The 26,806-nt window shown below is 37.9% G+C and overlaps 1 protein-coding gene across 1 annotated transcript; it reads right to left on the reverse strand.

The window, feature by feature from the left end:
- Positions 1-513: 513 nt before the first annotated feature.
- On the reverse strand, positions 514-26,107 carry LOC139736414 (mitofusin-2-like). The gene is made up of 17 exons (XM_071647165.1): positions 25,926-26,107; positions 22,797-22,923; positions 21,683-21,845; positions 20,520-20,653; positions 19,618-19,726; positions 19,010-19,117; positions 15,302-15,455; positions 14,494-14,558; positions 13,668-13,789; positions 12,444-12,570; positions 11,522-11,626; positions 9,979-10,081; positions 9,408-9,628; positions 8,096-8,230; positions 4,708-4,904; positions 2,957-3,091; positions 514-2,231 (listed from the first exon to the last, which is right to left on the reverse strand). Exons 1-17 carry the CDS (start codon positions 26,083-26,085, stop codon positions 2,168-2,170), a joined length of 2,229 nt encoding a protein of 742 aa, XP_071503266.1. The 5' UTR covers positions 26,086-26,107; the 3' UTR covers positions 514-2,167.
- Positions 26,108-26,806: the final 699 nt, after the last annotated feature.

Raw genomic sequence — 26,806 nt, forward strand, 5'->3', positions numbered from 1 at the left:
AGAGCCTCTGAAGTACAGTGTCTATTCAAGCGCTTAATCTTTACCAAACCGTGCTGGCTGTGCGATGAATGGGACAAAAAACAGGAAGTAAACTACCAGAGTAACAACAATGAAGGGATTATTGGATTAAACTGAAATTAAACATGCCTCATTAACCCATTCTGTCCATAATCAATGCCAACTTTCAAAGCAGTAGCATTATCTTTTTAAAAGTTATTAGAGTTGAAAGTGAAGAGTGTGGACAAGGTTTTTCAGAAATGAAAAAGGGATTCTAAAGACACACCTAATCACACTATTCTACCAAAAACGTTCGAGATAAACTGCTAAAAAAACACACTTTTCTGCCCGTTTTATGATACCAAATTTTAGCATAATGTAAAAGAAGATCCGCTCTTTCTGAAAATATAAAAAAGTCAAGTTCGGCTAGGTTGACCCATTTCACTTATTTTCAGTCCTCACGCAAAATCAGTGTGTGCGACTTTTTGTTCGTTTTGAGGTGCACGGTCACATTTGCAAAAATATCTGCACACTATCATACAAATAATAGCTTTCACAGTATGTTTTAGCCATTGATTGGGCTGTCTGAATGAGTAGGCCACCCACATGACACATTCGCTCTTGTAATCCTCTGCTCTTTAAATCCCTCAAACCAAGTCCCATCACCAGAATATTATGGATGCATGCATAACTTTATATAGTTCAAAAGATATATGACCCCTTGAAGTACTCCAAGCTAAAGTACAGGCGATTTGAGTAAAATTCTGTTATACACTTAGACAGTGAAGTTTGCTTATCATACCAGACTTGGGTCTTACAAAAGTAAAATCTTTTGCCAAACTGCTTGTTGGTAATTGGTGGATTTCTCTTTAAGGTAGACACCGAACAGCTGCATATATCATGGATTTGTCTTTTTGCTTGTGGCTGACTTCAGTACAAAACATAAAACCAAAAGAGCAAGATATGTATTTATGACCTTTTCACGTACGAGCAGACAGCAAAACAGCAACAGTTGGAGCAAACACTTCTCAACCCTTCATAGCAATACTAAGACTTTATCCTGATATTCTCAGAAATCTTGTGTTGCTGGTACACAAATAAGAACCTTCATAAATATTTGCGACTTTCAAAAAATTATATATCTACGAGTACAAAAGACTAATTCTGTATTGGTGTTGTATCAGTAGATACAAAAAGATATCTCAGGTTTCCTTGTAAGATGGAATGGGGAGTTTAATAGAAATCTGTTGTGGTTAAAATGTATTGAAAAAAAAAGGACTTCAGTATCTGCTCTTAAAGTGGGTTCATATTCTTTTACAGCAAAATCAGTTTGTAAAGCATATCATCATACATGTTGATTGTTTCTACTCAATGGCAAGAACATAACTCAGAGAGATAAGAAAAGAAAAGAAAAACAATCAGTGGGAGCAAGATGTATTCATTCTTGGCTTCAAGATTCTCCATGTGAAAAGAATGCTACCATCTGCATAAAGTAAAATCTTAACAATTATAGTTTGGCTAATTAGAAACAAAACTTTCCAACAGACCATAGATAATCAAGATAACTTTATACATGTACTTTCTGGAAACACTTCTGAGGTCTACAATCTTGTTAGGTAATACTTTTTATCATCATGAGGTATTTGTCTGGGAGTCACACCAGTGTATATATCTCACTCGTCAGTAACGTCATGATGACATACAATGGGCAACTTACAACTGGAAAATGTGTTAGTGGGTATTGTGTTAGTAGACAATGATGACTTTTCAAGGGATAAAAGGTCCAAAAACGCATCCCTGCTTTAAACAAGATACTACGATTCAAAATGAGACAAGCTTACACTGCTGTAAATATTCTGCATAGTGATGAGACAAACGTGTGCTTAAAACTGAATTTGTGGCAGATCATGAAGTACAAATAGTGTTTTCATTCCATACTGATCGTGTCAAACTTTGATTGTGTAAGAATGAAAGAGCTGCTAGCTGCTTTGATTCAGCGATGTACTCAGTCTGTGTTTTACTTGAGATATTTCAGACCCTTGCACACAAACAGACAGACAGGTGGACACAAGACAAGATTCACATTGAGATGGCAGTTCTCTTCTCTAGCTCAGTCGTCTTCTTCCTCCGCCAGGACTCGTCTCTTTGTTGCCATGACAACCGCTCAGGATCAATGCTGGATAAACTGCTTCAAGAATCGCTCCAGTTCATTGTCCAGCCACCCTGCCTTGTTCCTACACAAAGAAAATTTGCAAAGAAATGACAAAACTATTGATCACAGATCTCCCTCTGCAAAGGAATGCATCAAGTCAATGCTGTTGCAATTTGCTCTTTTATTCACACACCCTCATTCCTGAAGACAGCCTTTCTCAATGATGTAAAAACAAAAAAACAAACAACCCCCCCCCCAAAAAAAAAAAAAAAAAGAAAAAAAAAGAAAAGAAAATGAAGTGCAGCATTTGCATGCATGAAAGCCTAGAGTGACAACTACTTTATGTCTTAAATGACAAATTTTTCTTTGTTATCTTCCAAAGGATGAGAAACTTCATTCTTTGGGTGTAAAACATTTTTGAACACAATTTTTGAACACCTATACAATAATAACACTAATACTTTTTTTTTTCTCAAAACCTCTCAACAAAGTATACAACTTTGCAGACATGATGCCAAGAACACTTTATAAACCTCAGAGATATATTCATTGTATGTCACAATTGCTCTGGTATCAATATAAAATATAACATATTTTGTCCATTTCTTAGAAATAATATTATCGTACTTGCTACCATTTCGCCAGAGTTGGGTTATTCACTCATCTATCTGTTTCAGCTAACAGGATTGTGAAATAAGAAGGCTTTACAATTCTCTCTCAAAGCAAAATACAGGAATTGTGTAACTATCAATCCAGACTCCAGAACCTAGTCCGGGTCCAACTGGACCACCTGGTCCTATGACTCACCTCATGAGTTTGGCCTTAGAGATGAGACCCTCCAGTCGTTTGGTCTCTAGTTCCAGGTCCATTATGTCCTTCTCCAACTCCTGCTTGGCATTCTCCACCTCCACAGACAGATGGGCAAACGTCCCCGACAGCTCCCTAGAATGGACCATCAAAAACAGCATTCATGATGTACACATAGCTTGCTCGTCATACCAACAGTATACATAGAACAGACCCCCACCAAAGAGAGCATTCATAATGTACACATAGCTTGCTCGTCATAACAACAGTCTATCTTGCTCAGAAGGTTTGGTGTTTTACTACTTATCTTGATAATGACAGACATGTACTTGAAAATGATTCATGATCTGTATGATATATGAATAGCTTGCTCATCATGATGAAAATGACATACATATTACATGCTCATTTTCATGATGAAGATACACACAGCTTTACAATTATCATGCTCCACTGACTTCCTTTGGCTCATAAAAAACAACAACAACAAAAACAAGAAAAAAATCACGACGCCTGTGAATTTCCAATGTATCCTTCCTTTCATTCTTCCCGTCTGACCCAGACCCCTCGCCCCCTTGGTACCGCAATTCCCGAGACTGAAAAATGCTCTGCAGCCCCTGTATATCTCTCATATATCTCTCACTGAAGCACTTTGTTGACAGTAGAAGGGAGAGGATTCCCAAAGTGGTTGTACAATGGGAAAAATTAAATTGTACTACAGGCTGTTCTCCAGACGACTGTCAGTTTAAATGTAAAGTACATCATTTGTTTATTGTAAAATTATCATAATTTGACCCTTTCACAGTGACCACTTTCGCATATTGGCCAAAAATCTTATGAGCAAAGTTCTTAGTCTGACCATGATCATAAAACATGTGACTAAAGAAAACCAATGTGCATGATATTTTCTAAGCTGGTTGTCTCAAATTGTACTGGCTGTGTATCAGGATTTCCTATGTGTACATGATGGTGTGACAGAATAAGATGATATGTGACCGTGCATCACAAAACGAACAAAAAGTCGCACACACTGATTTTGAGTGAGGACTGAAAATAGGTGAAATGGGTCAACCTAGCCGATCATGACTTTTTCATATTTTCTGAAAGAGCAAGTCTTCTTCTAGATTATGTTAAAATTTGGGATCATAAAACGGTCAGGAAAATGTGTTTTTTAGCAGTTTATCTCGAACATTTTTTAGCAGAATACTGTGACTAGATGTGTCTTTAGAGTCCAATTTTCATTTCTGAGAAACCTTGTGCACACTCTTCACTTTCAACTCTAATAACTTTTGAAAGGATGACGCTACTGCTTTGAAAGTTGGCATTATTATGGACAGAGTGTGTTAATAAGGCATGCTCAATTTCAGTTCAATTTGATAATCCCTTCATTGTTGTTACTCCGGTGGTTTACTTCCTGTTTTTTGTCCCATTCATCGCACAGGCAGCACGGCTTGGTAAAGATTAAGCGCTTGAATACACACTGTACTTCAGAGCCTCTTTTCTCAGTTCACACTTTTCCTGAGTGTGTGCTTTCTTTCCAATATTTATATAGGTTAGGAGAATCCAACTGAATTGAGTTATACATCATTTTAAAGCTTAGAGTCTTCTCTTTCAGAATCTGCCCTTAACTAAAAATCCATGTCTGGCGACTTTCTGTGTGTTTTGTGGTGCAGGGTCACATATCAAAGTGCCTAGATACATGAAACATCAAAAATTGAGGGAAATGGTAGACAAGGCCCCCATGGACTCACTGTTGGATCTGGTGGCTGAGGTTAGAGCTAGTGAAGCTGACCAACAGTTTGAGTTTATCTGAGGCGTAGTCCACAAATTGGCGCTTGAAGGTTCTCTCCTTAGCCCTGTTGGTCCATGTGAGTCTCTCATAGACGTAGACCAGTCCGTAGAGCCCGCCCCCTACCACCAGCACTCGCCAGCCGACTGATTTCCACACCTGTCACATTAAGAAACATTGCATACATTAGTACTGGTCTCACGATGGATCAAATCAACATGCTATCACATGGAATACTGCAAAAATCTGTTGTGACATATTGAGTATACAATGTACCTGATGGATCAGTGGAGAAATGAGGCAAGTACTTCACATTTACAGTGGACTCCCGTTATAATGAAGTCCTCAGGACTGGCAGTTTTCAATTGTTACATTGAAACTTCATTATAACCAAACAGAGGAAAAGTAGATGATAATCATGGAACCTGAATTTTCATTTCATTGTAATCAGAATTTTTGTCTAACCTTGTTTGTTATAATGGGAGTGGGAGTGCACTGTACACACAAACACTATCAACATTGCACTTGAATGTTGATGCTCATTACAGGTTCGGTGTAAAAATGGCAGAGGTAAAAATGGCAGGGGTGAAAATGGCAGGGGTAAAAATGGCAGGGGTAAAAATGGCAGAGGTAAAAATGGCAGAGGTAAAAATGGCAGGGGTAAAAATGGCAGAGGTAAAAATGGCAGAGGTAAAAATGGCAGAGGTAAAAATGGCAGGGGTAAAAATGGCAGGGGTAAAAATGGCAGGGGTAAAAATGGCAGAGGTAAAAATGGCAGAGGTAAAAATGGCAGAGGTAAATAATTATGTGGTAAAAATGTCACAGGTAAAGTTGTCAGTGGTCGAAATGTCAGTGGTCAAAATGCTAGAGATAAAAATGCCATTGATAAGAATTTAGTCGATGAAATGCAAGAGGACAAGGTAAAAGTGACAGAGATTTTTTTTTTTCTTCATGTTTCTGACACCTTTCTCGCAATACGCGCGAAATAATACGCCTGAAATAAAGCATGGGGGAGACCGGGGAGAAATGGGACACGGGAAGAAATATGGGACACTCATGTAACTTGAAAAATGCTCGGCCAGTCAACAATCCAATTATATCAGTAAAATGATAAGCCTCGGTACACCTGAAAATGGACATATTAAACACTAAATAGCTCGACATGTATCTTGTCAGTAAAATATCAAACTTACTTTAGATCTGGTAGGGCCTATGCTATGTTGATAAGTATTTCAAAAAGTGTGCAAGCTTCTGGAAATACAATTGCTTGATAACAGACATGCAGGTATGAAAAATTGGCAGGGATCTTTTATTGTTTCTGTTACCACTGGGAGAAATCTAAAAGGGCAGTGTTACATTTCTCCCCGCGGCACATGTAAAGAGAGTCTTGCAGAGCTTCAGCGATCCCTGTGTAAATTGAATCGCGATCATATGGTAGTCATGGACGGTGATTTCAATCTACCTGGATGGGATTGGATTGGATTTTCTTACTGTTGTTGTATAACGAGGGAACAACGTTATTTTCGGTGGCTGAATCTACCAATCTTTAGCAACACACCATGTTGATAACATAATTGAATCTGACTTTGGAGCAACAGCTAAGTTTGAAAGGCATCAAACATTTACATTTTTTCGTCTGCGAATTCGTTCAACAATGGTTGAAAGAAATCCCAAGCAAACTATCAGTTTTTACTCTCACTAGTAGAACAGTTTATTGCTCTAAAGTTCATCTCCAGTTTTAATAGGCATAAGTTGGTAAAGTGACCACAAAGTGTTCATTAAACTTCGAGATATTTGTTTTTGCGCCATGTGATACTTGAACAATATAATACAATATTTTGCAAGAGCTTACTTATGTCTGCCGATACATCTGCTGTAGTTTGTTTTCTGTGTTTTGTATTTTTACTTCTACATTATGTTGTGATCAGGCCTTGTGAGATAAATAGGCTCCAACGAAACCTGAATGTGAGAAAATAATATTGAACAGGTGAAAAATTAGCGGTTTGCTTCGACTATGTCTCCTTCACTTTTTTACACTAAACAGTTCAAAAAATGAAAAATTATGACAATATACTAGCCTGGACGTGAGCGGAATTCGTTTGTGCAAGACTGTGTATGTGAGAGTATGTATATTTGCGTATATGTTTATACCAAAAGTGGGTTCGTGAGTGTGTGTGTGTTTGTGTGTGTGTGTGTGTGATAACTTCATTGGGCGAAACAACGTAGGATTATACTGTTTAAGGGCTTTGCAGCATTGTTGGAACCCCCTTGTAATGATAGATAATAATAATAATAATAATTATAATGATAACAATGATAATAATAATAATAATAATAATAATAATAACAATGATAATAATACTGAATAATAAAAATAATTTCCCATAGGCCTACTAGGCTCTTAGCTGGTTTATTATTTCTCTGCACACAGACAGATTACGCCACTGCACTTGAATCAAACTCAGAATAATGAGAGTGCTCTAATCTTTTTAAAACATAATTAAATCAATATTTTTCAAATCTGCAATTTGGATTTGATAATTCCATAAATGCAGTTTGTTCTGACTAGGTTATCATTCAAAACCTCTTCATACGTTTATATCTGACGAAACCGCTCTCATTACTTCTGACATTTCACTTCTGCCATTTTTACCTCTGCCATTATTACCTCTGCCATTTTTACCCCTGCCATTTTTACCTCTGCCATTTTTACCTCTGCCATTTTTACCCCTGCCATTTTTACCTCTGCCATTTTTACCCCTGCCATTTTTACCTCTGCCATTTTTACCCCTGCCATTTTTACCTCTGCCATTTTTACCTCTGCCATTTTTACCCCTGCCATTTTTACCTCTGCCATTTTTACCTCTGCCATTTTTACCCCTGCCATTTTTACCCCTGCCATTTTTACCCCTGCCATTTTTACCTCTGCCATTTTTACCTCTGCCACTTTTACCCCTGCCATTTTTACCTCTGCCATTTTTACCTCTGCCATTTTTACCTCTGCCATTTTTACCCCTGCCATTTTTACCCGTGCCATTTTTACCCCTGCCATTTTTACCTTCGCCATTTTTACCTCTGCCATTTTTAACCCTGCCATTTTTACCTCTGCCATTTTTACCTCTGCCATTTTTACCTCTGCCATTTTTACCTCTGCCATTTTTACCCCTGCCATTTTTACCTCTGCCATTTTTACCTCTGCCATTTTTACCTGGCACCCATTCACATGAGCATTTTCTAGACTAGACTAAGTCTGCAATAAACCAGTCTGAAGGTACAGATAGGAGAAGAGATGGGTGCAGTATTGGGAAGAGAGAAAAATAAAAAGGAGAAGGGAGGAGGTGGAGGCTTACAATTCCAGTGACGATCATGAGTCCAACCGACGTGCGAGAGTATAGCGATGCGATCCCAGACAGCATAGCAACCGTCATGTCGGTTGACGACGGATCCTCCACGTCCGTCACTGCGGATGGCACTCCTGTAGGGACCTGCAGAGATACATGAGTTGTTTTCAAGTTCACTTTTATCATGGCAGTCTTCAGAATAATCAATAAGTTAATTTTTAGTGTGTGCTCACTGGAGTCTTTAGTTCAAGTCATATAAGTCCACATGTTTTAAGGAACTGTAAATAACTGGTCACTACACAAAAAACATATTTTGCTTAAACTTTGTGATGTGTCATACATACTTTTATAATTGTAGACCAGACACAATTCATTCACAGTTTGATAACAAATTGAACCATTCCATTCCATGATAAACAATTACACAACTAAAAATATCAGTAAGTCAATGTACAGTAGTAAACTTATGCCTAATATGACATACTCCACTGGAAAGTAAAAAGATTAACCCTAACTAACCTCGACGTTCCGCGCGATGTATCGCAATCGCAAAAAGCTATCACCGCGACGTTTCATGACTTTTTTCTTTTGAGTCTCCCGCATCTTTTGACACCAAATTAACGACGCCTGGGCGCGCGGTTCTGAAGTTACGCATAAATATGTACATGCATGTCAGACCAAAAATTGCTCAAAAACGTTAATTTGTGTACAATTTCAATGCAAGCTGTGCTTACAGGCAAATTTCATAAAAGCACGATTATTTTGGTGTTTTATCGATTAAAATCAATGAATAACATATTTTCTTGTTCGGAGCGATGTCGCGGACAAATCTCATTGAAAAAACAATGAAAAACATAAAGTCAAAAAACAAGGAAATACATAAGAAATTCAAAAAAACCATAAGATACTTAAGAATTTTTTCTGATATCACAATTTTTTTTTATTACATTTGCTCAGGACACTAAAAAGAATATCTACACAAAAAATGTGCCTGTTTTGAGCTTTATTTTGTGATTTATACCAAATAGTCCGATTTCATGCATCATTATGCATAAATTAGCATAATTTAGTATAAATGATAACTTTTTGAAAAATTAACTTCATGGTATTTTAGATTACATCATAGGCAATGTGTGTGCCAATTTTCGTCGCGATCGCGCGGTCGATGGCTGAGATCTGGAGAGGGGGGGCCTGGGAGGCCCACCTAAATAGCCCGGCCTAGTTAGGGTTGATAATTGAAACTCTGCAATAAATCTTGCCATCAGCTCTGCCACTAACTGAGTGAGAAAGTATTAAGAATCACGTTAGATAGATCCCTCACCATTCCAGTGAGACCTGCCAGGGTAGCCCTAGCCCCCCTTGCTCCCAGGAAACGGTTCATGATGGCCGTGATGCCAAGCGAGAAGCGGAACTCAATATTCTCCTTGAAGTCGGCAAAGAGATGTTGGCAGTCGAGACGGTAGCTCAGATCAAAGTCTCTCCTAAAGAGAAGTCCCTCAACTCGGTCCTTGGACTCGTCCGACAACAAGGCTGACAGACGCTCTGGAAATCATACAGTATCATGCTTTTAATGTTTGTTTGACTGTTTCTATGTTTGGCAGGCAAAAGATTCAGTCATTCAACTTTACAAATCTGAACTATACTTGCAAGAAACATTGTAAAAGCATCTCCTCCCAAGATGGTTTCAGATATAAAAAGCTGTCATAATTGTAATACACTTTTTAACAACTAAATATTTGTTTCCCATTTGTTATGCAATTTTATCAGACTTGGCTTGAAACTATTCAGGCCTTTGAAATTAAGTACAGAACCAAGTCCACTCAGGAGTATTTCTCTCCTTTGTGAGTGGTCAGATAAACCCCATCCTTACTTTTATCACCATGGCAACCTACCTGTCATCTGTGTCTGTACCTCCTCCACTGTCTGCTTGATGTTGGCCGAACATCGGGCAGCCAGGTTTTGACCCAGGCCTGCCTCCACGTGTTTCTGAAGCTCCTGAGAGTGGAGAGGAGAGGAAGAGAAACATTTCAGGACTGGGGGTTCCTTAGGGGGGGGGGGGGGGGGTTGCTGGCCAACACTTCATTGGTGGCATCAAAGGTGGGGTTAGGGTAATGGTCAGGGTTTAGATCTGAGAAGCCTTTTTGCATCTACATTAGTAGTGGAGTAATAAGACTGGTTAGGTCTCTGATTAGGGTTTGGGTGGGGCTAGAAGGAGATAATCTCCTCTGTTTAGGGCAGTATTCACAGTATTCATCTCCACATCTTGGTGGAGTACTGACTGGGGTTGTGTTTAGCAGGAAAGATATAATATCTCCTACATCATCACAGGACTGCATCACACAGTAGAAGAAACTAGAAATGTCGCTACAGCGACTGGTTATACCCCCGCCAAACAACATTTCATAAGCTTTGGTCAAAACAACATTTCATAAGCTTTGGTCAAAAAACTGAGGAAGTAGTTAAATCCGCAAGATCTTTCCTTGATCTTCTGCCATTAATATGCTGTTACCATGGCAACGTACTTTCGGGTACTGTCAAAAAATGCGTCTTGCACATCTACAACCAAAGGCACACATCTGTACCAAGTTTCATGGAAATTGGGCAAAAACTGAGGAAGTAGTTTGCAACACAAAATTTTCCATCATTTTGGCTCATAATATGTGAGCTGTTACCATGGCAACATACTTTTTGTCACTGTCAAGAAATGTGTCATGCTGACCTATATCCTAAGACAAACATTCAATATGAATTCGATAAGAATTGGAAGAACACTGATGAAGCAGTTTTGCCATGAAGCATTTTGCCCTATATTTTACCAATAACATGCCGTTACCATGGCAACGCACTTTTTGCCACTGCAGAAATATGTGTATTCACATATTCAGATGAACATCTGTACCTAATTTCATAAAAATTGATCAAAAACTGTGGGAGGAGTTCGCAACGCAAGATTTGTACCCATTTTTGCCCATAATATGCCGTTACCATGGCAACATACTTTTGGGTACTGTCAAAAAATACGTCCTGCACATCTACAACCCAAGGCACACATCTGTGCCAAGTTTTATGGGAATCGGTTGAAAACTGAGGAAGTAGTTCGCGACCCAAGATTTGCAACGGACCGACCGCCCGACCGACCACCCGACCGCCCGACCGCCCGACTGCCCGACCGTCCGCTGATTCCTATATACCCCCTTCAAACTTCGTTTGGCGGGGGTATAATCATAGAATTACAACATAAGAAACAGTAAAAGCAGTTAGAGGAAAATTTAAGAAGATGAAAGGGCAAAACATTAAGGCACAGGTAGGCATAGGTACATAAATATAAACACATGGAGACAGAGAATGCTTAAGATAACTTTAACAAACCAAACCAACCCAAAACATTGAGAGATGCATTAATAAAGAATGAAAGAGAAGTGTTACAGTGCTCACCTCTTTGTAGACTTGAACCACCAATGTTTCAGGATGAAATGGTTTGTCAAACTGGTCCACTAATAGAGATAATCTCCTGATTTCATCTGTCATTGTGGCTGACACCTAATGATGTAAGGAAATGAAAAAGAAATGAAAGAACTCATGAAATCAGAGTACTGGCTGCAGCTAGCTCATAAAGTGCTGAAAATATCTGTGAATCATAAACTGTTCAACTCTTTTTTTTTTTTTTTTTTTTTTTTAAGGAAGACATTCTGTACAACCTACACATTACTTGACCTCTTATATAATGGGTACATGTATATGTACTTTCTGTCATAATATGGCAGCATCTCTCCACATTCACAAGAACTGGATGACAAAAAGTCCTGTGGCATGGATTTCAAATGAGTAATTCTACCATTTTTTTTTTTTTTTGGGGGGGGGGGGGTCATAGCCCTGTGAGAGTGAAAATTTACAAACAAGACACTTGGTTTCATTCTATTCAGAGACTTATAAGAATGATAGAATCACATGAATCAGAGGTCTATGACAAAGTGGGAAAGTCTTGTAGCATCTCATCCTAGCCATAGCTCCTCTGGATGTTATGTGACTTCATGCATGCACTACCATCATCTTGTCTATTACACAGAGCCACTGAATGTCTTGTAACCTTCTCTAAGTGTAATAACCCAGGATGGAATGCACTTCTCCTCTTGACATGAAAGTGATTGCATGACTTCATTTTATGCTCTGATCACGGTTCGTAAGAATTACAACTCAGAAACATTTTTACAGACTTTTCAGACAGGAGATCTTGGGTTCAAATCTTGGCCAGTTTACTCATCTTGGGACAGGATTATGTACCAAAGTCTTGAATCACGTTCATGAATGAGTGGTGGAAACTATTGGGGTTACAACAAGGTTCCCCTTTGCTGATTACCTTAGACTCTGACTGTTCAGCGACATCTTTGATCTTTTCCTTGCACTCCATTGAGAGGATCTTCATCTGATCCTTCAGGTAGTCCAGTCGGTCATTCTGGTCCTTCCGTTTCTCAATGCACATACCCCTGTATGGAATGTCAGTTTTGAAAAATTAGTAAATTTGTGGGCACATGACACAATAGATGTCAACTCTGAAAAACTTGGAATGAAGCAATTTGTCAAAACAAAGCAAAACATTGGCATGCTCTTTCCCTCTTTATTTTGACACACATCAGTATGCCTATCTATCTATCTATCTACTATCTATCTACCTATCCCTACATGTGTATGTATCTCCATCTATATATCTATAAATGGGATTGAATGTCATGTGGTACCAATTCAACGAATCACAAACGCTTTTAAAACACACATGATAAATGTACACATTTGTGTATATAATCATATACAGTTGAACCTCTCGTATCCGGACAAGTCGGGACCGGGGCTCATCCGGATAAGGGATTTGGCCGGATACGGGAGACTCGATGCTTTATACATGTACATATACATACACATGTACTGATGTAGCCCGTTGTAGTACCACATGTAGTAATGTGTATACTGCAACCTTTTCATTGTTACACTCAGTAACAGACCCCAAAATAGAGGTTCGTGTTTGCAAGAATGAAATCATTTTCTTTTATAAATTCTTGGGATGATTTACCTAAATAATTATTAAGAAATGTATCAATAAGTATATGTAATTCATTGTGTTTGTGTAGGAGATCTCAAGGAGTTGGGAATCCCCCTTTCCTCCCGTAATTATTAAAAAAAAAATCACAGTGAGATTGCGTCCGTATAATAGAGAGATCCGGATAAAGGGAGGCCGGATAAGAGAGGTTCACTGTATATATTTCATATTTATCAGCCATTACTAGGCAGAGCAAACCTCTGGGAAGCAATAAGGTAACATACAGAATGAACTTAACAAGTTGTATGAAATACTTTACTCAACTACTGTTGTTTATTGTAAGCCAATACATAATACTGCCCAGCAATCCCATGACTTTGCTGTTATTAACCTGTTGAACGAGTCCCGAGTATACACAGGCAGGTGTCTATGGGGAAATGCGTGTTGTAGCAAAAACAGTCTGTCCTCAACTGGTTAAAGTTCTACCATCCCACACAACCTATATCCCCAAGCATTCAACCCCACAATCCTGGGCCATTTCTTCCTCACCTCTTCTTGGTGGCTGCCTCAAGGACCTGTGAGAGAATTTCCTGGGTGTAGTCCACAATCTGTCTACCCTGCTTAGCATGCTGCTCAAACTTGGTCCTTACTGCCGACTGTGAGATGCACTCCTACAAAGGTCAAAGGTCAAAGGTCAAGCATTGTACTGATCGTGCTGACACAGCTAAACATTGTACAAAGGAATGATGTCCATGACACACTGGAAGGTTTGCTTGTTTGTTTGTTTGTTATAAGTGCTGGGAGGAATAATCTCTACACAGAGTTCAGCAAATTAAGGGTAGATATACCAAACAATATCAAGAAAAGCTCTCATGTTTAACATTTGTGTCTCATTTTTTATTTAAAGCTGATCAGCAGCATAACTAAATATGAGCACTAGTATATATGTACATAACATGAGACTGATATAGACACGCAGACTTCCAACAAACAGGCAATAACTCAAATTCACAAATAAACATTCTCTATACCACCACCAAGTACCAACATTTCTTCAAACGCCTTTTTCTTTTTTTCTTTTTTCTTTTCTTGAAAGACATACATTAGATTTCTGGTTATTTTGCTTTTTCTTGGTATTTGGAAACACTCTCTTTCATCATGGCATCACAAATAACTCTACTTCAGCAATACCTCCCTTTTTCCCGATGCCTGAATTTTATGACATTACACAATCTAAAAACAAGAGGCTTGCAAAACCTTGTTATATATGGATTTGCATGCACATCCATTGTAAATTGTAAATATCCAATGCAAATCAAACATATCTCAATCAGATGTCACTATATCAAACATGTCCTAACAATCATCTGCTTACCTCAAACTTTCTCTCAAAGTTTTCAAACTCAAAGAGTCTTGCCTGGTAACCCTCAATCACTGGACCTAAGAGAATGGAGGGTTAAAACAGAGGCAGGCGAACATGATGTATGGCAAGACATAATGGTACATATAAAGCATGTCAACACAATGAAACTTCCTGTCATAGATGGGTGTGCTTTAATATTGATCCTAATATCCTACAGGACAGGAAGTCTTACTTCAACTTCAAACATCTTCATCATAAACTGAAGTTCGAATTCATTCGGTGTGGGTATAGTTTTCACTAGTGCTTTGATATGCCGCACAGAATGATTGTGGATGCTTCCTTTTACACACAGACCTAGATTGCTCCAAGTAAAGACATCAAAACACCATTATCAAAACGATCATCATCTTTATCATCACCACCACCAACTTTAGCATTTCATACACGTACAATCATCATTACTATCATCACATAACTCTCATAAACATCATCAAATCACCATCATCTTTAGATATGTCATTATCATCATTCCAGACATCACAATTATTAACTTCATGATCACAGCCATATCACTGCCACCATCATCATTACTCTCATCACCATGGCTACTATTGTCATCATCACTACAGCTACTGTTGTCATCATCACCATGACTACCACTGTCAGTACTATGACAACCACTCTCAATCATCTCAATGACTACCACTCTCATCGCTATGGCTACTGCTGTCATCATCACCATGACTACCACTCTCATTATCACCATGACTACCACTCTCATCACCATGGCTACCAAAGTCATCATAACATCAAGTGGTACCCGAGTCTGGTGTTGACATTGTTTTAGGTATCCTAGAGTTCAAGGCCTCCTTGGCTGAGACGAAGAAGACTCTGTCCTTTGCCTGGGATTCATTCACTACCTTGAGCTCCTCCACCAGGAACTTGATATCTCTCTCTAAGTGCTGCTTCTTTACCTGTCAAGACATATCAGAATAAAATGGTTTACTAATAATATTCAAATTTCATGCATGTACCTTTCTGGCAATGGTTCTTCTCAACAACTAGAAAGCTTGCCCAAGGTTTGCTCCACATAGCAACAACTAATGTATGCAAACTGGATTCCAAGTTATGAGAAGTCTTTTTGAGGTACAGATAGCTCGTTACTATGCTAATACAGAAGAAACATTCATAAATTTAAAAACGGTTTGTATGTTAGATAGTAAACCAGTCTATTACTATTCCTCTAGGTGGGTTTTGGGGGATAATTCTCTGTTTCAAGCAATGAAGCATACAAGTGTATATGACCTTTAGCGATCAAGCATCCTATTCCCAGGCCCCATTTGAAAAATGTTATGAAAGCATCTCTTGCTGCAATGGAAAGTATCATGGTACTGACATGAATTCTGATCTTCCTGATTGGCTGTTGCTATGAGAATTCACTATTTTTGCAAGAGTTGCTATCCCAACATAATTTATGAAATGGGACCCTGATACAAATTAAGCTAACTTGATATATCTGTACCTTTTTCTTACAATATGAATTTTGATGAAATTTCATCCTATGCATACTTGATTAAAGATTGTATGTAACTCATATGTTTGACCTGGAAGTTTGACTTTCTATCAACTTTTCACAAAATCAAACAATGATTTTACCTGTCATTTTTGCAGTATCAATTTTCATTTGAATTTCAACCCATTTTTTTCTGAATTTGTGGCAAATTATTGATGCTGTATAATGTAAAATCTTTCTACTTTGCCCTGACCATTGATCAGATCTTGGCAAAAACTGAACGAGTGAACTGTCATAATAGCTTTTCCCAGTGGAAAATTTGATTTAATTAAATCAAATGCTTTTTACATCATTGCTGTGCCAAGTAAACTCAGCCCTAAATAGTTTTGATTACATAATCTATTCATGGCATGATGCTAAAGTGTTATTGAGATATCCTATGCCATTTCTTGTTGTCATGCAAACAAGAACTTATTCACTTTTGGATAACCCCGAAACACAGTGCCTTCATTTCTCAATTGCATTGCTGTAGATAAAATGAAATAAATGTTGCTTAAAATTCATCTAATGGCTTTTTAAAAATTCAATGTCCTTAGGGGACTGTCACGATGTGACTGAGAGTGCGAGTGTGGAATGTATGAGATTCCTTTGTTCAGGCAAGCCATCAGGTGGGAAATGGGGACAGCAGGCGTAAACAGCATAGAAATTTAGAATCGGGCAAGCCAGGTGGAGAGAAGTGGTTAGGGAGAAAGGACAGTGTGGAAGAAAGAGGGAGGCTCAGTGGAGTCAGGGTAGAATGGCTAATGTAGAAAGGGAGAGTTGGTAGGAGAGAATAGGTATTTAGTTAGGGGGAGATAGTTGGGATAGATAGGTTTAAAGCCAAAAGGAGGAATTAGTCGGAAAGAAAAGGGACATGTAATAAAAAGGGGAAAGCTAGTTGGAACCAGTTTAAGCACAGTAGAGGGTGGAGTTATATTAGAGGCGACAAGGAAAGTAAATTTGGAGGGAAAATCAGTTGGATCTGAACATCTGTCAGAGCAAGACATGCTCTTCTAACTCACTGGTGATAGGAGTAGAGAGGTAGCTGATCGGCCTACAACGCAGCGCTGCATTTCAGGCAGGAGAGTCATGGCACAGCAGCCCCACGCATTAGGGCAGGGCACGCGCAAGACATGCTGCAGGCACTGACAACAGCTGAAGTCTCCTCCTCACCATTACTTCAGGGTCTGAACACCAAATCAGACGTAAGTAGTTTTGTAGCTGTATTAAGTTGTTTTTGCAATATTCTGAGTTCGTCATTATTGTTATATATATATATATATATATTTGTATATAGAGATTTATGTTATGTTCGCTGGTTCACTATAATATGTGGATTAATGATGTTAAAGTAAAGATTATGTTGTATGTCAGATTGGATAATCAGGTTGTATAATGATGAAATAGGATTTGTTTTAGTTTGGCAAAAGGCAGGCCAAGTCAGCAGGTGAATGTTATAGGTGGAATGTTTAAATTTACAGCGATATTTGTGGATACAGTATATTTTGTTTTTCTATGGTTGTATCAGGAAAATACAATCCAGGTTTTGTTGTTCATAACTAAAGTGAATGAAGTTAGAAGTTTGTTAAGTGATAAGTTAGAATGTAATTTTGGTTGCTGAAGGATTTAAAGGTTAGTTATAATGAGAAAGGGATATATGTTAAGAGAATACAGTTTAGCTGGGTTTTGATTGAGATAGTTTATATGAGATGATCTGTCATGTTTATATGTTAAGTGAGTTATGAGTATATACATGGCGATGGTTTATTTCTGTAGTATGTATATATAGGTCTGTTTGTCATGGTGGAAGTATACAGGAGCATTATTAAGTATAAGGAAGTATTGAACTGTGGTTCATGATTGATATTACCCTGTGAATATATAATGTTATGAGAGGTGGTTATAATGTCCCCTTATAGATCGACACTGACGAGCTGGGCTCGACGTCATCGCAAATACGCTCGACGGAATCCTCACTACATCGACGGAACCATCGTTATCTCGACGGCATAGCAAATACGCTCGGCGGAATCACCGTCAGGTAACTCAACGGCATCATATTGACGGCATCACCATTAGCTCAACGGCATCTCGGTTAGCGTGAGGGCAATTCCCGCTACCCTGACAGAATTCCCGTACCTTGGTAGTCCTCCGGCGCAAGCGGTAGCATCTCGGTCGACACGACGACAATTCCCGCCAGCCGGACGACATCCTCGACATCGCGATTATCCAGGCAACTTCTGCATTACCGCACAGACTAGTTCACACCCCCCCCCCCCATTCCCGTCGGACAGTATACATTGAAACCACACGTGCGCACAGTAAAGTATTGAACCACAGGTATTTTATTCAACCCGGGTCTAGGATGTGTTTATAAGATTAGTCTAGGATGTGTTTACATGAGGAAAGGATTTATTAGCATATTATATTATCTCATTGGATTGCTCCTGAACGTTTCTATAATTTCTTTGGTGTAAATACGAACGCAATTGTAATAGGTTTTTTTTGTGGGAAAGTATTGTAAAAATATATATATTTTTTTTGAAGTCTTGTTGGAAAAATAAATAGCATAAGAGCTGCATTTTTTGTTCAGTAAACTCACGAAGTGTTGAAGTGTATTAATTACAGTGTATCTCATAGCAGAACCAGACTTATCGTCAGTCGTAGATAAATACAGATCTTAGAGCTGACAGGGACAATTATATCTTTGTTTTTGTTTTTCTGATGTTATCTGGAGTTACGTTTCAATCACACTAGAGCTTAAACTTGACTTTCTGCAACCAAATCATTATCGTTGCATATGTCCACAATATGAGACACTGCTCAATTAAACTCATCTTTTTGACATATTGCATCTATTTCAATTATGTATCACCTTGGTGATGTACTTCAACCAAAATTACCAAAACCCCATAATTACTTCATAATTACACACTTTCATGAATGAGAGAGATGAAGAAAACGAGATCCACTTACTGCTTCCATGTACTCAGGTTCTGAGGCAGATGCGTCCCATCTGTTGTTGAGGATGAAGATGTTAGGTTTGGAGAGCTTGTCGCTCACTTTGTGAAAGAAACTTTTCTCCTGTACATCAGGATGCAATGAAAAAAAATAAATCATCATCAGTTACACAGATAATGTACATGGCATTCTAGTTTATAAAATGTCTACTCTGTGAATAAAAAATAATTGACTAAACCTTCAGATTCAGACATAAAAACCATGTCTATAATTATTGAGCAACTTTCCACTTAAATGTCGTTGATAATCATCATGCAAATTTAGGTGCATGTCCCAAGAAGTAGTATCTCCTTTATACTGTAAAAGCAAAAAAAAATTTGAATGCATAAAACTTACAAGAATCTTGTGAGGAGCCAAGATTTGCAAAAGTACAATAAAGAAGAGTAAAAGTTTATCTACACAATGCCTTGAATACCAACGACCAATTTGCGACAGTTTCATACTGTGAAAAAGGCCGCCTACTCCAATTTGTGAAAAGTTTCATGGTGTGGATGTTTCTTGTTTTACAGTTTTCTGTGGCTGGAATCGAAAACGGATTTTGTACAGAACTGAGCATGTCTTACCGTTCTCATGAGTGTGGATTCAGCATTTGAGACGAGTACAAAGACATCAGCATCCATGCAGTGATTGTTGATCCATTCATCCAAATCTTGTTCAACATCAATACCAGGACTGTAGTAAGGAAGGCACATTGAGAGAAACATAATATACTGCAGTCACTTCACATCCATCTAATACTGTAAAACGAGGAATGTTCACGTGCATTTCAATTTCGCGAATTTTGCGAGAGCCGAGTTTCGTGAAATTAAAATGCACACTAAAGAACTTGTCTACACTATATGCATTGAATGTTAGAGGCAACTCGTGAAAATTTAATGCGAATGTGAATGAGGTCGTTGGCTCCTATTCGCGAAAATTTCATACCGTGAAAATATCATGTTTTTCAGTATATCTCATGAGAACTCTATACAATGTGGGGAAACGTTTCTGACGCTATAGGACTTGGCATGAAACGATAAGCTCTTGGACTCTTTCAACAATTTGAATGATCAGATTACTATTGTGTTCATATCTTATTCATGCCATTGGAGTTGATTAGGGCTTCGATCAACACTTTTTCAAACAAAAATATATACAAGTGAGTTTTATCATGGCCATACAAAGAGCATTGATAAAGATATTTTCTCCCACAGCGGGTTTTTTCTTCTTTTTCTTAAGGCTACACAAAGGTCATCTCCACCAAGCAGACACAGGAATACACTAGTATACACCACTCAGATTTTCAGCCACAGATATCTATAAAGTTGTATAATGTAAGAATATATGAATCTATCCATGTATAAAATAGTATTACATTTCAGATTGATGTAGCATGGAAGAGGGGGTCTCTGTGAGGCAGGGAAAGAAAAAGAAGATATTTACTGATCACTTGATAGGAAGATGAGGAGAAAGACTGACATCTCACCTGTCAAGTAGGATGACATCATTCATGAGGAGGTGGCAGCGAGATTTGGGCCAGAAGATGTTGAGTACACTACTCTGATGACAGGCCTCATGGTCCCTCTCATTGGCTAGGGCGTGGGCCAGCTGACCTACAGACTGTGGGCAAGAATCATGTACATCACAAATATTGTCAAGAAAAGGTGAAAAAGGTGAAAAAGCATGTAGACATATGTGTCCATTTGTTCTAAAAAGACATAATTTTCCTAACATTTGCTTATGAAACTAATATTACAAAACACTGCAAAACCCCAAAATACTCACAATCATTTTAATTTTGCAAATTTTGTGGGAGCCAAGATTTGCAAAATTAAAATGCATGTGAAAGATCTTGTCTTCACTATATGCATTGCATATAACTGGCAATTCACGAAAAAAGCCATCAGATCCAATTTGCAAAAATTTCATACCATGAAAACATCTTGCTTTACAGCACATTGTTTCCTATGATATTGTTTCCTATATGTACTGACATTGACTTTTTTCTCTATGGTCTTTCTCATGACTTCGTAGACTTTGTATTGCAAACCTCTCCTTATGTTTATCCTATCACCATGCAAACCTTCAAACATCATCATCATTGACATGTTCATCATCTTGTGGGGTGTGCTCATATACCAGTACATTTCTTCATTCAATATTATTCCCATGCACACACTTTGTAATACACTGGCCTTGGTTTTGTGTACATTTTATAGCAGTATGAAATTAATTACCATGGCAAGAATCCAGGGTTAGCAGAACACGCATAATAACCTCCTCATGGACTCAAACTACATGCATACTGACACACACTATTCATTTCCTGCATGCAATATCTACCACGGTAATTAGGGGCAGGTGGACCACATATTAGTATTGTCCTGATTTATCCATCATAAATGTGTGTAAAGTGTTGTTTGGCCATCGCGAGCTCTAAGTAGTTTTAAGGGCTAATATAAGTAAACTTTCCAATCTGATTATTGTAAATAGCAGAGATATCACTGGATTCCCTTGTATTTACATCTGACACTCTTACTGTGTTACTTGCATAATTTAAATCAAAGTCACAAGTCATTGCAGAACCGTTTGTCATCATTTGAGATATCCCCAAACAATAAAGAGAGGTAGATATTGACCACTACTGACCATCATGCTGAGCCGCTCTGTGCTGTTTGGCATTTTCATGTATCCCTCCTGGCCCTCACATCCCTCTACACACAGGAAGCAGTCTGTGGTGTGACCGATGCCTGATGGGAGAACCTTGTCTCTCAACATGGCATTGATGACTGTACTCTTGCCATTGCTTGTCCTTTATACACAGAAAAAGACGAAAGAGGAAAAAATGATAAACATTTAGGGATATTGGGCTTGCATTATTTTCATAACAGCTCTCACAAATATAATTAGTAATTCCAGTGCACATGCCATATAACGTCGTGAATACAAAAAGGTCACACATATGATTTGACATACTATACTCCTATCATATATTGAGTCTATTTGATCTTTTAGTAAACTCTGATAACACACACTAGCTATAAGCACTGATCACACGAATCAAGCAATCCAGTTCATTGAACTCCAAAACATTTATCTCTAAACTGCATTTTAGATTATATGTAGATTTGACTCTACTATTATTCATCACACACTCTGATTAATCAGGAAGTGATAATGACAAAACTTTCCATACAAAAAGTACACCTAGACCTACATCAACTTATGCAATTTGACACAATAAACTCAGGAACTATATGAACTTTTATCTTCAGAAAGTTGAATTATCTTGATTCTCATTTCATATTACAATCACTGCCATGGTTTCTTCCATCCACCCAAGGAGGGAGATTAGACAGGCCCTGCATTCACTTGAGTCCCTATGATGCGGGGAAAGTCCAAATTGTGGGACTTTCTCCTTGAAAACCATAATATGAATGCTCACTGGGAATTGTGCTCCCATCCCCGCTAAGCAAATCGAGTCCAAGGATGAAATTTGGAGGGGAGAGCGACCTTGAGGCATAATTGATAACGTCCACCTGTATTCATCAAATGTGGGTGATGTCTGGTTCACGTGGCAGAACTTGTCCCAAGTCCCAATTGCCCCTACAGGTCAAGGACAGTCGAGATAGCTCAGTGAGGACGGTCAGTCATAAAAAAAGATAAGATCTCTCAGTGACTGTCCCCGCAATGTGGGTTCTAATGTGAATGCACGGAGGGCCCAGGCAGAGGGTAAGCCCTGAAAGAGAGAAAATGTTCTTACCTGCCAAAAAATGCCACCTTCATGTGATCTCTCTCCAGTACGTCCTGGATTCCTTTGACCTGCTTCCTAAAGGCCTCTACTTTGGTCAGCTGCTCCTCAGAGACCACCTTAGACTCCGAGGGAATGCCTGTAGGCAGAATGATGTCATTATTTTTCTCTCTAGCCATCACTGGACAATGGTTTAAAGGCTAAATGCACGATGTGCATGGTCCTATTTGATAACATCAGTATATTCTATCACGAGCATCACTGCATTGGCTAACTTTACAAACACAGTTCTGCATTGTGGATTAAACATTTCAAGCATTAAAAGTTGATTTGAGAGTCAATACCACTATTACCTTTTGAAACTCAGCGTGACAAAATGGCCTCCTAGTACAAGTTATACTACATTTACTACTACACTGTACTACTGCTGCTGCTGTTACTATTACTACTGCTGCTGTTACTACTACTACTACTACTACTACTACTACTGGGCCATTCTCAGATTAAGTGTTCAATTCCATGTGAGTAAAACCGAAAAATCAACCACAAAGTAATTCATTCAAAGATGTGTTTTCGGAAACTTCAAAACCGGTCAAATACGAAACAAAAAGTGGAACATTCTAAATGATGGCCATTCATTGAGTAAAAATGAATTGAAATAGAGCATCATATATGATTTTTGATCACCAATCAGATACGTTACCGCAAATTTACATGTTGTAATGGACTCCTAACTCTGAATTAAATTTATTGTTTTGATCCAATTTCTGTTCAGGAAAAGACATCTGTCCCCCCTAAAGATATTGGGGTTTTTCACGAGGTAAAGATGTTGTCATCCCTTTGGAATTGGTAGAAATTATTTCTGTGTGGTAGGTTGAAATATGCTTTTTGCTGAAATGAAATATAACCTTAAGATTCACTTTGTATTTTTAGCAAATTTCGCTTACAAATAAAGTTTCGAATCCCACAAATCATGCAAAGGGAACGATCCGATCTGGAATTTCCACAGGAAACAAATATGAATTGCTTTCCTGGGGAAATAACTATTGAAAAACATCGAATCACCTTTGGTAACGTATCTGGTAAAATATAAGTAATAATTTTAGTTGTGTATGAATTAATAAATATCACCTGTTTAATTATTTACCTCATGAATTGATGTAAAAATGAATGATGTAAGCCCAAATTAACAATTTTAAACATTGTACGTAATATTTAAACTATGAAATGTAGTGGAAAAGAGCCCTAAATGTGAAAGCTGAGTTCTTCATTCACAGAATATTCTCATCTTACGTCTGAATGTATTTATCCATCTGACTATAAATATTCATTAAGTTTTGATGGATAATGCAAACAAGGTTTAAAAAATATATTTTTGCAGGCACTTAGAAGGAAGTAGGTACAGTCTCTATGAACTCGATATGCTAAACAGTTGTTTGACCTATGGTAACGTATTTGGCTCATCCCTTTTAATGAAAATTAATAAATAATTGTTCAACTTATCAATGAATCTTGAGTTGTTCTTCATATGTTGAAAAACACTAGAATAAATATGCAACAGAACACTGAAACTTTTCTCGGAAGCGTTTCATAAACTACTTTTTACTCTTTCAAAGTTTGGTAACGTATCTGGCGTACCGTAAATGAATCTGTCGGTGAAGTTACAGAGCAATTTCTACTGAATATTCTTCATTTGAACATAACTTTAATTTTTTATGGAAGCGTCATTCTATGCAGAATTTTTTTATGAACACTTTGTTTTACATAACATTATTTGTCACTGTGGGTGCCCTGAATTATACGTAACGTATCTGCTAAATCTGAAAAGCAAAAAACTGATATGCTGAATCTTAGCTTCGTCTTGTAAAATAAACGTTCAAAGTTGTTGCATAGAATATGAAAGTGGTTGGGTTTTATAGAATAGAACTTTGGAGTTTATGAGCACACAACGATTTGTTTGTAAAAACATTTACAATTTCTTTTCAGCATTTTGATTATGTGGTAACGTATCTGTCGGAAAACTTGGCATTAAGTGGTGAGACACTGACGCTCAAAGAAAAATCATGTGGAAGTGTTGCTCTTTTTCACCTCTCTGTCCTTTTGGTGTAAGAATATAATCCTGAGGTCCAACAAAACGAAGCATGTAATGTGTAGGGATGAATTTTGACCAGATTTGATCCCCAGAAAGCACAAGACCAATGAGCAAAATTCGGTCACGTATCTGGCGTAACGTATCTGTGGTAACGTATATGGTCGATCATATTATTATGAGAGCGATATCTACCAAATATTTCTCACTTGTACTAAACTTTAATGTTGAATCGATGCGTCATTCCGAGGAGTAATGTATAATATACAATTTGTCTGACATTGCAATATCTATCGCAGTGGGTGACGTGAAAAGTATGTAACGTATCTGTCCAAATAAAAGTGTAGAAAACCGATATTTCAAACATTGTACCATATTCTCAATAAAGAGCTGTTGCACAAAAAATCAAAGTACTTGCAGTGTATGAAGTATATCCTCAGGGTTTCATATACACAGGGTCATTGCATAGTCTTGCTATTTTCGCAATGCTGTAACACTAAAGAAACTGGTAACGTATCTGGCGGTGAATTTGGCGACAGGTTTCAAAAGGCTATAAAAAAAGAAGTCAATAAAAATTTTGGAACTTTTTGAGTATTGTGATTAGCACATATGATATGCTCATCGTCCATGAAAATGATATGTGGAAAGTGTGTTTGTGGACGGAGAGGAGCAATAAAACATAATTCTGAAATAGCCGGCGACACTGCGTTTTGGGGGTCTTAACGAAGTTTAACAGCAAAATTTTATACAAAAAGGCAGACAACCGCATTATATCGTGTTTATTTTTAACAAATAAAGTCCTCGTGATATATTATAAACATTTAAATAGTATCTAATAGGTTTCAGGGAACCGCAAACTGTCATGGAATGTCGGTGACACCAAAATTCCGTATTTGAACGCTTTTACTGAGAATGGGCCTACTACTACTACTACTACCCATGCATTGATATTAACATGGGAAAGACAAAGTGGACCTCCAATGAAATGAATCATGGTAAGAATAGAGTTGCAACCATCACCTCATTTTAATGTTATGGATTACATGGCTTACCATCCAGAAAGGTCTGGCTCTCTGTGATGTGACCAGCCACTTCTTTGTATATCTCATTCATCTTTCTTTTGGCATCAACAAAGAGCCTCAGGGGTGTGTGGCTACGCCCCTCATCGGGGCGTACCATGGCACTTGGTCGACGCCCATAACCGTTCTCCATCTTTGTTCAGTTTCCTAATTCATAAAAGTGAATCACATTGGAAATACTGTTGGTAAAATGGACATCTGCTCCCACAAGATATTGGAATGGGGGAGTTGTACAACTTGATATTGTCAGTATTTGTTTAGAACCTTTGCTCTTCCTACATGCTCAAGGAAGAATCAAACAGACTGTTACTGACAAAATCACTTACTGGACTTTTTTTTTGTATGTGGTAACAGTGTTTCAATGAAATAGTTCTAACAAGATCGATAAACTTTTTAAACAATCATTTATTTTTTTTTTTTGTAGAACAGTTGATCCAGAGTGAAAACTGCCAAAGAAAATCCTGACATCTGTTAATGAATTCACCTTACAATGCATTTGTGTCAATTATGAAAATTTAGATGGGAGCTTCAATTCTCCATATTCTGGGTTACTGCACACATTCTCTCAGGGACTAACCAAGCAGGTGTGTTAATAGTCAATACGCATTGGCCCAGGAGAGAAAACAGCAAGAGGAGCTTCTTTATACTTTACTTATTCGTAATCTTTATTTTTCCACATTCTTTGCTTTTTTTAACTTTGAATTTACCATTCTGCTTTTCTAATTTGTGTGCTTGAACTCAACATAGAGTCTCCATTCATTCCCTTGGCCTTGTGGCAATTCCAATATTTCTTTTTTTAAAAATTGAACTTACAATTAAGCTAACACTTTTATGCGTGCTCTCCAGTCCATGAT

The sequence above is a fragment of the Diadema antillarum genome, unplaced genomic scaffold (genome assembly GCF_040938485.1).
Source record: "Diadema antillarum isolate AM-2024a unplaced genomic scaffold, OU_Dant_1.0 seq00000644_RagTag, whole genome shotgun sequence".
In the NCBI taxonomy this organism is placed as follows: Eukaryota; Metazoa; Echinodermata; class Echinoidea; order Diadematoida; family Diadematidae; genus Diadema; species Diadema antillarum.

What these genes read in the sequence shown, in the direction of transcription:
- LOC139736414 (XM_071647165.1), bottom strand. Translation starts at nt 26,085, where the DNA reads ATGGAGAACGGTTATGGGCGTCGACCAAGTGCCATGGTACGCCCCGAT. An exon ending in GAGGCAGCCACCAAGAAGAG is followed by an intron (nt 12,571 to 13,667) that starts GTGAGGAAGAAA and finishes CATTCCATACAG; the next exon opens with GGGTATGTGCATTGAGAAAC. An exon ending in CTGAACAGTCAGAGTCTAAG is followed by an intron (nt 11,627 to 12,443) that starts GTAATCAGCAAA and finishes TTACATCATTAG; the next exon opens with GTGTCAGCCACAATGACAGA.